General features: G+C 41.9%; 1 protein-coding gene across 5 annotated transcripts in view; it reads right to left on the bottom strand.

Moving 5' to 3' along the window:
* The window catches only part of TMEM45A (transmembrane protein 45A), a 190,758-nt gene that overhangs the window by 62,420 nt on the left and 115,614 nt on the right, over positions 1-12,724 (bottom strand). For 3 of the 5 annotated variants that reach the window (XM_037834535.1, XM_037834528.1, XM_037834559.1), the window contains exon 2: positions 5,654-5,736. The exons of 1 other annotated variant lie outside the window; for it this stretch is intronic. In XM_037834535.1, the coding sequence (XP_037690463.1) occupies positions 5,654-5,656 (3 nt within the window). In that variant the 5' untranslated portion in view covers positions 5,657-5,736. The remainder of the gene's footprint in view (positions 1-5,653; positions 5,737-12,724) is intronic. One more of the 5 variants, XM_037834542.1, reaches the window with a different exon arrangement.

Below are 12,724 nucleotides of genomic sequence, written 5' to 3'. Positions count from 1 at the left end.
AAAAGATTAGGAAACACAGAGTTAGAATATATGAAATGAATGAGCAGCACCAGGGAGTTAGGGCTTTTAAAAGGAATTTCATTTCCACCAGGCCAAGTGGGCAGAGACTAGTGGATCTGACAGCACATAGGATCTGGCCCAAGAGCCCTGCAAGTACAGACCAAGGCCAGCCTACTGGTGTGGAAGTTTCTGTGGACTCAGATGGAAGATTGAACACCAGGGCCTCCCGCCATCCAAAAACAAGAAACCTAACCCAAGAGAGTAAGGCCCAGGCCCTCAACAAAGGGGCACATCTGAAAAACAAAACAAATCAAGGGATTGACACTGCATCCACCCAGCGGTCCCTGTTTCTTGATGGTGAGAGCTAGTCAGGGGCTAGAGTCAGCCTCAGGACCACTGATGGTAGCTTCTGTCCCGTGAGGTGTGGTCAGGGAGGAATCCTGAGCACAGCCCAGCAGACAAGCAGGAAAGCAGCCACAAGCAGCCTTCCCAACAGGGGCAAATTGTCAATGGGATTTGGCCCATTGCCCCCACCTCCAACATTTACTCTCCTGCCATTGTTTGCTTTTGTCTTTTCAAGCATCTACTTGAACTCAGTGTAGAACAGAGGTGGGTCAAGGCACATAGCCAGAGAACCACATGCTGCCTGAGGAGAGATTCAGGGTATTAGAAAAGCATGGTTTCTATAGAACTCCTAATCAAAACAAAAGCAAATCACGTAAACACCTTTCTTCACATTCCTAATCTGATCAGAAATATACTTCACAGTTATGGGCAAATGGCCCAAAGCTGTACTGGAACCTGGGGTCAAAAGAAGGCAGGTGGCAAGAAGCCTCTGTCCACCTCTCCCAGGCACCAGCCCAGGCAACCTATCAAAATGAATTGGCTAAGTTTATTCAAACAACATAATCACATGGAGCGTTGAGAGGGGAGTGAGGTCGGGTTGGTTTGTGCAACTTAGTGTGAAGCTCCAATTCATCCCAGAGTAAATTTGGCAGAGAGTAAAAATGTATTTGCCAAGCCCCCTTGAGGGTCTGGAGGGAAATGTGGAAATATTAAATTTCCCCACTTGAGGAATTAACGATAATCTCACAAGCACTGGAGGCTACCAGTTTAGAAGGCCAAGCCCTAGATCTTGGGGCTTGGCCTTATGAAATTTGTTACTGCAAGGGAGAGGCTAAGCCTACTTAAAATTGTGCCTAAGTCAGACATAGAGGACTGGTGGTTTGATGGGTTGAGCCCTCTACCACAGGACTTACCCTTGCGAAGACTGTTGCCGCAAAGGAGAGGCTAGGCATCCCTACAATTGTGCCTAAGAGCCTCATCCCGAATGCCTTTGTTGCTCAGACGTGGCCTGCTCTCTCTAGCTAAGCCAACTTGGCAGGTGAAATCACTGCCCTCCCCCTACACGGGATCTGACACCCAGGGGGCAGTAAATCTCCCTGGCAATGTGGAATATGACTCCCAGGGAGGAATCTAGACTTGGCATCGTGGGATGGAGAACATCTTCTTGACCAAAAGAGGGATGTGAAAGGAAATGAAATAAGCTTCAGTGGCAGAGAGATTCCAAAAGGAGCCGAGAGGTCACTCTGGTGGGCACTCTTATACACAATATATATAATAACCCTTTTTAGGATCTAATTAATTGGAATAGCTAGCAGTAAATACCTGAAACTATCAAACTACAACCCAGAACCCATGAATCTTGAAGACGATTGTATAAAAGTGTAGCTATGAGTGGTGACAATGTGATTGGGAAAGCCATATGGATCACACTCCCCTTTGTCCAGTGTATGGATGGATGAGTAGAAAAATGGGGACAAAACCTAAATGAAAAATAGGGTGGGATGGGTCAGGGGGTGATCTGGGTGTTGTATTTTTTATTTATTTTTATTTATTTATTTTTATTTTTTATTCTGATTCTGATTCTTTCTGGTGTAAGGAAAATGTTCAAAAAGATTGGGGTGATAAATGCACAACTGTATGATGGTACTGCGAACAGCTGATTGTACACTGTGGTTGACTGTGTGGTATGTGAATATATCTCAATAAAACTGAATTTAAATTAAAAAAAAAAAAGCACTGCAGGTAGATGCCCAATGTATAAGGCCACATTGACAACAGAGCAGGGTGTACCACTTTCCAGAACACAGCAGGGGCAGCAGAGAGAAGACCCCCACCAATTTGTCCTTTATCTGGCATCTACTAGCATCTTAACACGGCCCAATAGGAAAACCCAAAGTCACATTCTTCACTCCCAAACAATCAGTTTTCATGAACCAAAAAATGGTGAGTCCTCAGTGAATAAACAGGAGGGAAAAGAAGGGGGAGGCAGCAGGTACTGCTGGTGGTAGTGACAAGAAGGCACCGTCTGCAAACTGCGTCCAGCCCTCTGCAGGTGAGCTCTCTTGGTGATTCAACCTAAGCCAGCCATGTCCAAGCCAATGAGTCACCAAGAGCCCTCCTGAATACCTGCCAAATTCCACAACCACTTTTGAAATGCAGGTCAGCCCCTACAGGGATCATCACAACCCTAAACAGTGGCAGCCAAAAGCTGAGGAGGCTTCCCCATGTGTCCTCATTTTTTCTCCTTTCACTTACATGCTGATCTCTGTTGTTCTCTGAAATTCCTCTAATTTGTCTCAATTTCCAGAGACTTTTTGCTTCCTCTGCACCTGCAACAAGGCAGGTACTAAAACAGTTACTCTTGGGACCTCACTAGGAGGGAGAGGAGAAAAGGTTCAACTGCCTCCTCTCCCCCAAGATCATGCCCCAAGTGCATCCTCCCAGAAGGGCTTTTCTAGGCTCTCCCATTCTAAGAGAATATGCATGGCTGTGCCTGGCAATATCCTCTCAGGACCAGGTTGTGGCCATCAGAGGCTAAGGAAAGTAATAACAGGCCTGTACCCCAACAGAGGCCAGAGACAAACCAGTTTGGGAGGGCATCCCTTTGAAGGTAAAAACCAGTAAAACAGCTCCTGGTTGGAGTCTAGAATTGTTCTAGGTGAGGAAAGACTCTCTGAGACAGAGACTGATAGATCTGAGAGGAAAATTCCGGCTTCCCCCTCTCTTTTGTGGTGCTCATCAGCCTATTCCAAAAGATTTTAAGGTTGCTTACAAAGATGAATAGAAAAACAAATATCCTGAAACAACCCCATTCCTTTTTTGTTTTTCCCATTGCTTTGCTTTGTTTTGTTTGCAAATGTTTTTTTATTTGATAAATAAAGTAATTTTAAAATAAAGAAGATGAATAGAGCAGACAATCTAAAACAAAGATGAATGAGAAAAATGGAGTAAATGAGGGGCTTGGATCTTTTGGATTGGGGGTGGGGTTAAGCTGACAGCAATTTAATGATCTCTACCTTCACCTTACCCCATCTCTTTCTGTCCCTACCTTACTGATCCTACATGATTCCACCTCCCTTGTCAAGGTCACCAAAGATCCCCCATATTGCTAAATTCACTGGCCAATTTTGTCCTCATCTTACTTAAGCCATCAGTAAAATTTATGAGCTAATGGCTGTCTCTTCTGAAAAACATTCTTCCCTTCTTTTCCCTTCTTACTTCACAGGCCCATCCTTCTTTTATGTTTCTTTTAATCTCTCCAGCTTCTTAAATTTGGGTTGTACCAGGGACCAGTTTTTAGAATTCTTTTCTTTTCTATCTACCACCACTACTTGGGATTCTCATCCAGTTTCATGGCTTTATACACTATGCATATGCCCATTATTTTTAAATTTTTATCTCCAGCCCAGACTTTTCTCCTGAACTCTAGACTCCAATATGCAACAGTCCACTCAGCATCTCTATCCAGATTTCTAACATACATCTCAAACTCAACACTGTCCAAAATGGAATTTCTGACATCCTCAATAAAAACTCCTTTCCCCACAGTCTTCCCCATTTAATTTCTGCCTCCCTGCTGCTCCTGCTGCTCACTTCAAAAATGTTAAGAGTCATCCTTGACTCCTCTCTCTCACATTCCACATCCAATCCATTAGAAAATCCTGTTGGCTCTACCTTCAAAATATGTCCAGGATATGACCACTTTTTACTGTCTTCCCAAATACCATGCCAGTTCATGCCTTGGTTATTATAATGGTCTCCTAATGTCCTCTTTGCTTCCAGCATTGCCCCTATATAGTCTATTATTCTCAATGCAGGGGCTAACCTTCTGCTCTTTGAAATCTAAATCGGGCCCAAGTCCTCACAAGCACCCACATGGCCCTGTTTCATTTGACCCCTGTATCTCTTCCAACCTCTTCTTCTCACGCTGTCCCTCTTGACCACTCCCCAACGGGTATGCTGACCACCATGTTTCTCCTTGAGCATGCCAAGCTCACCTCCACTTTAGGGCCTTTGCACTTGCTGCCTCTCCTATTCAAAATGCTCTTCCCCCTTATCTCCTCTAAGGCTTTGCTCGAATGTTACTTTCTCAATGAGGCCTTCCCTGATCACCAAATTTAAAACTCAAAACTGCTTCAGTACCCCATCCCCTTTTACTGCTTCATTTGCCCCATAAAACATTCCCTTCTAATATACTACATAATTCACTGACTTACTTTGCTTATTGTCTATCTCTCCTCACTATAATAAAAGCTACAGGAAAGTAAGATTTTTGTCTCTTTTTCTTTACTGCTTAATCCTTAGCTCTTACAGCTGTGCCTGGCACATGATAAGGGGTTCAGTCAATATGTATTGGATGGATGGATGGATGGATGGATGGATGGATGGATGGATGACAGACAGAAAGAGTGGATGGTAGGTCCTATGCTTTGGCTGCCAGATTCCTGAAGGTCTCAGAGGGGGGTAAATGTCACAGAAATCAAGTGAAGTATAATTCAGTATTTAAGACATGTATCTTCACACATCTATTCTGCCTATCCAACCACAGTGCTAGATTCTAACATGAAATGAAATGCAATGTCACAGAATCATTAGAACTAGGCTAGTCTTAGCTTTGCCTCTTAATCAGCCACAACTCACAATAAATAGGCTAAGTAAATGCTCATGATTACAGGAGTTGGGAATGGCAGGCCATGGCTCCAGTGCTAGCGAAGGGGACTAGAGGAAGAGTTGACAAACTAAAGGCAACCAACATTTACTGATTTTCTACCATGTGACACACTGCACTAGGTAGGTTCTTAGCTAACATTATCTCATTAAACCCTCTCCACCTGGGAAACAGGTATTATTACCCGCATTATACAAATAAGGAAACTTAAGTTCAGAGATATTAAATTACTTGCCCAATATCACATAGCACATATACAATAGAATCAGGATTCAAACAAGATGTATATGAATTCAAAGTCCTTGCTCTTTCCATAGTATCATACTAAAGGTTACTCTAGAAACAGTGAACTAACTTTTGGATGTTCCAGTCAAATTGTCTCTTCTGAGCTATCCATCAGCCTTGGTCTCAGTAGAATCAAGCAGGTGAGAATTAGGGCAGAAGGGAAAAGAAAGTAGCCACTAAAATTCAGCCTTTGTTTCTTAGCTAATGCTGAAAACTTTCCAGCGGAATAAAAATCATCAGGCTGAAACCTAACACCTACAGTCAGTTTTGTGTGCACACTCACATGTGCACACGCACACTCACACATGTACGTGCAGCAAAAGCAACTAGTAGGAAAACAGAGTGAAAACTTACCATACTTTTATCTTAGTGAAAATCCCCCGTGGATCACGAGCACTGAAGACGTGACACTCAGCAGCTAACAATCCTGGAAGCTGCTACGGAAGGTTTAAAAAAAGACAAGCATATTTCGCCAGTATCAACTTTGCAGTAGCTTTTCTTCCTCCCACTCACATATTTCAACCTGGGTGTTGTATTCATTGTCAGTGACCTCCACCCAACTTGCAGAAACCTAGCCTGTAGCATCCTGCCATCAGTGTCATAAGACATGGCAAGTCTGATTGCCAACCCAGTGGGCATGCTCCCAGTTTACTAAAGGACACCATCCTTTGCAGTCAAGGGGGTGCTACTTAATCACTGTCAGCAGATGTTCCTCCAACAGCTGAGAAGTACTCACACTCATTTTTTAATACTCTCACCAAGTCTGTTTCCTGAATTATGATTTCTTTGAGATTGTTCAACCAGCCAGCTCAGCTGTACAGTGTGTAAGCATAGTAAGTAGAACGCTCTCACAGATAATAGGCCCACCCATGACTTTTATTGTCTCACCTGGGCCAACTACCAAGAAAACTAGCTCACACCCATTCCAGTCTACCTAAGGCTGAGTAAATAAATGCTCCAGGTTGCACCCCTGACTTGTGCTGCACCTAAAGAAGACTGAGAAAACTCAGGAATGAATAGTTGCATTAATTGGTGCTGGTTTCAGCATTTGGACCAGCCAGTAAAACTACGCCTTGGTTCTCTCTTAAGAAATAGGGCCTACCAGGGTGGGTGTGGAGTGCACCTGTGAAATGTGAGCTTGTGCAGTCCCCTTACCATGAAACAAAGTAAACCAAGGAGATTTAGAAAATGGTTTCTTTTCATATGTTGCCAAGACCTGAACTACCCTTTCAACTACAGGCTCTAAATCAGCATGCAAAATTGTTCTAGTATGGGGAAAAAGATCTCTGAAAGGCTTCTATTAAAGATTATACATTAAGTCAATGAAGAAAGAGAATGGACAGCATTTTTATTAGGTGCTCATCTGGATACATAAACTTGGAGGCAGATGAGAAAATAGGTCCTAGATTTTATTTTCTCACATTTCTCTCATCTGAGCGACCCTGAAAGTGTAGTTGTGTGGACCAGAGCAAAAAGAAAATATGGGACCCCTTGTTCCTAAATTGTTAAGAATTTCAAAATGGTGACAGCAAAACATTAAACCAAGAATGAGGCTCTTCTAAGCTTGGCACCCTGTGCAACTGCACAGGTTGCACACCCATAAAGCCTGCCCTGAATGTAGATAATTTGTCCTCTGGAGCTCAAAAGAGACCTAAAAGGGAACTACAGTGGAATTACATGCAATCAGGCATCATTCTTCCTGGGGAGAAGACCCTGAAAAGCTCGATGAGCTACAGAGGATCACTCCATGCTGGTATCACTTAGGGAGGAGATGAGTAATTTCTGCTATCTGAAATAATCTTGAATTGGACTTCCACAAACATTTCTGTCTCCACAGGCAATTCAAAAACTTCTGCTCCTGTACTTTGTATTCATTTACTTTAGACTTAAGACTAACTGATTGACTGACCAATTTACCTAACCTCATGAACTGATCTGGGAAGATTGATCTTGCAGGGTCAGACCCAGGAAGAAATCTGAGTTCTTGGCAGCAGAAGCTTTTCTATAATTTTCTATAAACCAAGAGGACACTGGTCAGAAGAACAATTGCTTTACCCTGTAAAGTTAGAAGAGATTTCTTTGGTTATAAGCTTAGTAATGGTTGCAATTTTATAACTAGCTACAAAAAAAAAAAAAAAGACACCCTATGGCTAAGGCACAGGAACAAATTAGTCTTCAAGCAGACTTTCAATAAATTTATGAGAAGTTTGGCTTGATTGCTACTTCTTTCCTCTTTCTGCCTCTTAACTGGCCTAGCTCTTCCCTTCTTGCTATTCTATGCCTAAGTGGAACTAATCAGTACAATCCACCCTTCTCACCCACAACTCACAATTAAAATCCAATTATCACTTTAACCAAACAGTTCCTCTAATGGATTAATTTTAGAAATGCAATTAATGACGGTCGATAGACTAGAGGTGGAGGTAAACCTAAAGGGGAGGCCAGTGAAGAAGCTCATTTTTAACCACAGTCTTTCTTAAAAGGATGATTTATAACCAACTGCTTTTTCCATTCACTGGTAAAATAATCCTTTCTATAAGAGTAAGACGCTTAGCTAATGTACACTAACCTGCTCATCATTTCTCCAACTGGACATAGAAAACAAGAAAAAAATATTCATTTAACTTTTTTATTACTTTTTTATTCACCAGGGACTCAGAATTGCCCTGGATGAATTGATTCTCAAATGACACCCACAGTAATAAAGAATCCCAGTTTATATATCCAAATATTCCCTAAACAATTGAGGAAAAAGACACAAGGATGAACTTTGGGGTAGAGACAGCCAAAGAAGAGGATATTTCTAAATGCTATTTGTTAACTAAAACATGAAAAAGTAAAGTGATAATGCTCCAAACAGTAAAAGAAAGATGATATCCTTTCAGCCTGTGGCTCTTCCTGAAAATTTATTTTTTTGTCACACCTTACAAAATTCCCCACGAATGATATTTCAATTCCATCCCCAAATGTGGCAGTATGTGGCATGATTCAGCACGTTTATTGATCATAAAGGTGCTGCTTAAAGGTAAATTTGACTGCTTAAAGTGGCTCTATGTTAGTCGATGTCATTTTCCATAAAAGGTAGGACCATGCTCTCCCAGTGTAGGAGTGGGTGCTTTTTCAGTGATAACCCCAATCTTTTGTTTTTTACAAGGTTTAATTTTATGCCAACATTAGGACACCTCAAAATCAAAATATCCCCTCAGTTGCCTTCTTTCCCTTCTAACTTTTCAAAAACTCCTCCCTTCAAGACATTAGAAAAAGAAATTGGGTTCCCGTAATTTCAGGAAAATTGACAGTGGACCCCCTTGAGGGGTATATAAATCCCATTTTGCATCCAAAATTAAGATCCACAGAGAGGAGGGATATCCCATCATACCCTCTTCTGAATCTCTGCAATGTATGTGTACATGAGGCCCTTAAAACAGTTACTCACAGAAGGGCAACCATACAGTTTGAGGGAAAGAAGAAAGCCTGCAAAGGAATTAGACAAAAGTGGGGAAATGGAAATGGGACTGAGACTGAAGCAAAGTAAAATGTTCTTGTTGCCTTCACTATGGATTTATATTATCAGGAAAAGTCTCTTCTTGTAGGAAGGTCAACTCCCATCTGAGAACCAATAGAAATGGAGCTACTTAGCATATGAAAGCAGGTCCATCCACTTACCCCACCCTTTCATTACTCATAATCAACATGAAAGAGACATACATAAATAGAAACCATGCTCAAAACAGAAACCAACAGCACATCATAATGAACAAGACATCATTTAGATCGTATAGAGTTTTGGGCACATCTTCCTATTAGTCTGATGGCTAGATACGTCCAGGAGTACAGAAGGCAGTTCTAAACTCAAGAGATAGAAGCAGAACTCTCTCACCCATACTCTCTTGTTTCTTAATCTCTCTCTTCTGTCTTCCTCTCTTTCTCAATCTCTCTTCTCTTTATCTAAAACTCTTTTTCTCTTTCATTACAAAACACCAGAAGAGAACACCCTCCAATCCTTGCTGATTTACAGAAAATTAAAGTGATAAACCTACTCCATTTACAATCTAGGGTTGTTGTTACTTAATACTGTAAGTGAATCATTCCTGACACTAGGATTATCATGGTAGCCATGAGAATACTGACAAGCATCTAATCCAACAATCCCAGCCGGAGATGCCCAATGTATAGTCCAGTCACTCTTGCGAATGGAAGTAAAGTTTTCCATTACTGCTCATCAAAAGCTTCCTTTCTAGGTGAAAGAGTGACTCTAAGACCCCTCCTTTAAAAGACAAACTGACTCCCAGTCTTTCTAAACACTGATACTTTAATCCTAACTCCACCCCACAAAGAAAATAAAATTTCTGTCAAATGAATGCGGTGATATTTCATCATCATCTGGAAATGGGAGATGGACTACAATGTTTAAAGAAACAGATCATTTTCCAGCAGCCAAGGGATGTATAAGTGATATGAAGAGACGCTATAAATCTGCATAGGAGACTGAGAAAGAATGCCAAAGTGCTTAGCGCCAGTCAATCTGAAGACTTGTTGGCTCCAGCAGCCAAGTATCCTAGTAGACTTTCAGAGAAATAGGCCTAGACACCAAATTAAAAACTGCCCAATTCTCAGAGGGAGAGCCCAGGCTCAAAGCTTAGAATTTATTTATGGACCTCCAGGGCATGAAGTCCATGCATGGTTCCCTGACCCAGCCGCAAACTTCTGATAATGAAGTCCAGCCATGACTCTTCAGCCTTGTTCACAGTCCTAATAGGACTTTGCTCACTTCACTCCTTTGTGCTCCAGCTGAGTTTCAGAGGCTTCTGGTTCTGGACCCTGGCCTAGCCAACCTCCTTAGACCTGTCAGCAAATCTTAGCTTCCCTGGTTTGACCCTCACTGCTAACATCTTTGATTCTGAGTCATCCCTCGGCCTCAGAAAATTAGCCCCACTCAGCCCCCTCTCATATCCCCTACTTCTAGCTCCAACCTCTTAGGATACAGACGTCCTCAGTCAATATCTTAGCTGCGTTCACCATGCTGTAATCCAACAGGGAGGTTGGAGGCATCAAACACAGGAAACATATTTTAAAAACAATAATAGAGGTAGATTCTGGGAAGACGGCAGCATAGAAAGAAGTAGAAGACTTAGTCTCCCCCAGAACAATTCATAAATGAACAAAATAACCAGTAAATAACCTGGAATGGTAGCAGGGAGACAAACGTGACAGTACACTCAACATCTACCAACATGAATTGGGAGGAATGCCTGAGATCACAGCATAAAATCTGTAAGTAAAATTGAGGACCCGCGCTGAGAGCCGAGAACCTAGAGCCGGGAGCCCCTCCCTCACGGAAGCCATGCCATGCACTTTCTCAGCCCAGCTCCAAGTAAGGTTTTAATAATAGCGGCTCAATACAGACAGCGAATCCTCAACAAGCAGACAGAGGCTTTTGGTGACAACTGACCTTGGGAGAATCGGGGGAAATATTCTGTCTCTCGCTCTCTCTCTGTGGAGAAAACCTCAGCTGCTCTCAGCCCACAAGGCATTGAAGTAAAGACAGCCTCACACATTCTGCATTCTGAAATGAGCTGGGAGCCCCGCGGCACAGCCAAGTGGCCCAGGGCTTCCCTAGAGGGATGGCGCACACTGATGGTGTAGCACAGCATCCCCCTCAGCTGAGGGAGGATCGCGGCTGGGAGGGGGGATCCGCTCGGAGAACCCAGGGGTGCTACGCCAAGTCCAGTGGTTTATGGGACACCGAGAGAGAGCTGACCCTCCTCTCTGGCCACCCGTGCGCACACCCCACATTCAGGGCGGGCGACTCCAGCAGTGCGCCCAGGCTGAGCTCCCCAACTGAACATACAAGAATCATTCCCCCACACTACTGACTGGAGGGCTATAGGTGGCTCACAGACGTCATCTGCTGGTTACCTAGAGAAAGTGCACGTCACCAAGCTGTGTCTCTGAAAAATTAGATCAATATCCCTTTTTTTTTTTTTTTGATACAACCTAAAAGAACCCTATCAAGCAAAACAAATGCCAAGAGACCAAAAACAACAGAAAATCTTAATGCATATGACAAAACCAGACGATATGGAGAATCCAGCTCCAAACACACAAATCAAGATTTCAGAAGAAACGTTATACCTCGCAAAATTAATTAAAGAACTACAATCAATGAATGAAAACATGGCAAAGGATTTAAAGGACATCAAGAGGACCATGGCCCAGGATATAAGCGCCATAAAAAAGACCCTAGAAGAGCATAAAGAAGACATTGCAAGAGTAAATAAAAAAATAGAAGATCTTATGGAAATAAAAGAAACTGTTGGCCAAATTAAAAAGACACTGGATATTCACAATACAAGACTAGAGGAAGCTGAACAACATCTCAGTGTTCTGGAAATCCACAGAACAGAAAACGAAAGAACAAAAGAAAGAATGGAGAAAAAAATTGAAAAAATCGCAATGGATCTCAGGGATACGATAGATAAAATAAAACGTCCAAACTTAAGACTCATTGGTATCCCAGAAGGGGAAGAGAAGGGTAAAGGTCCAGAAAGAGTATTCAAAGAAATTGTTGGGGAAAACTTCCCCAACCTTCTACACAATATAAACACACAAAGCATAAATGCCCAGCGAACTCCAAATAGAATAAATCCAAATAAACCCACCCCAAGACATATTCTGATCAGACTCTCAAATACTGAAGAGAAGGAGCAAGTTCTGAAAGCAGCAAGAGAAAAGCAATTCACCACATACAAAGGAAACAATATAAGACTAAGGAGTGACTACTCAGTGGCCACCATGGAGGCGAGAAGGCAGTGGCATGACATATTTAAAATTCTGAGAGAGAAAAATTTCCAGCCAAGAATACTTTATCCAGCAAAACTTTCCTTCAAATTTGAGGGAGAGCTTAAATTTTTCACAGACAAGCAAATGCTGAGAGACTTTGCCAATAAAAGACCTGCCCTACTTCAGATTCTAAAGGAAGCCCTACCAACAGAGAGACAAAGAAAGGAAAAAGAGATATAGAGAATTTTAACAGACATATATAGTACCTTACATCCCAAATCACCAGGACACTCATTTTTCTCTAGTGATCACAGATCTTTCCCCAGAAGGGACCATAAACTGGGACATAAAACAAGCCTCAAGAAATTAAAAAAAAAAAAAAAATTGAATATACTCAAAAAACATTCTCCAAACACAATGGAATACAAATAGAAGTCAATAATTTTTGAACTATAACTCCACTATTTACTTCCTACGTGATAAAAAATACACAAACTCTAAGGACAAATCAATGGTTTTGAACTCAATGTAAAATATGCAATTTTAGACAACTATATAAAGGTGGGGGAATGAAGGAGTATAGGAACATAGTTTATGTGCCCTATTGAAGTAAAGGTGGTATCAAAGAAAAACAAGATTGAT

The sequence above is a fragment of the Choloepus didactylus genome, chromosome 1, assembly GCF_015220235.1.
Source record: "Choloepus didactylus isolate mChoDid1 chromosome 1, mChoDid1.pri, whole genome shotgun sequence".
Lineage (NCBI taxonomy): Eukaryota > Metazoa > Chordata > Mammalia > Pilosa > Megalonychidae > Choloepus > Choloepus didactylus.
Note: the sequence above shows the minus strand (reverse complement) of the source record. Positions and strands in the feature narration are given on the sequence as shown.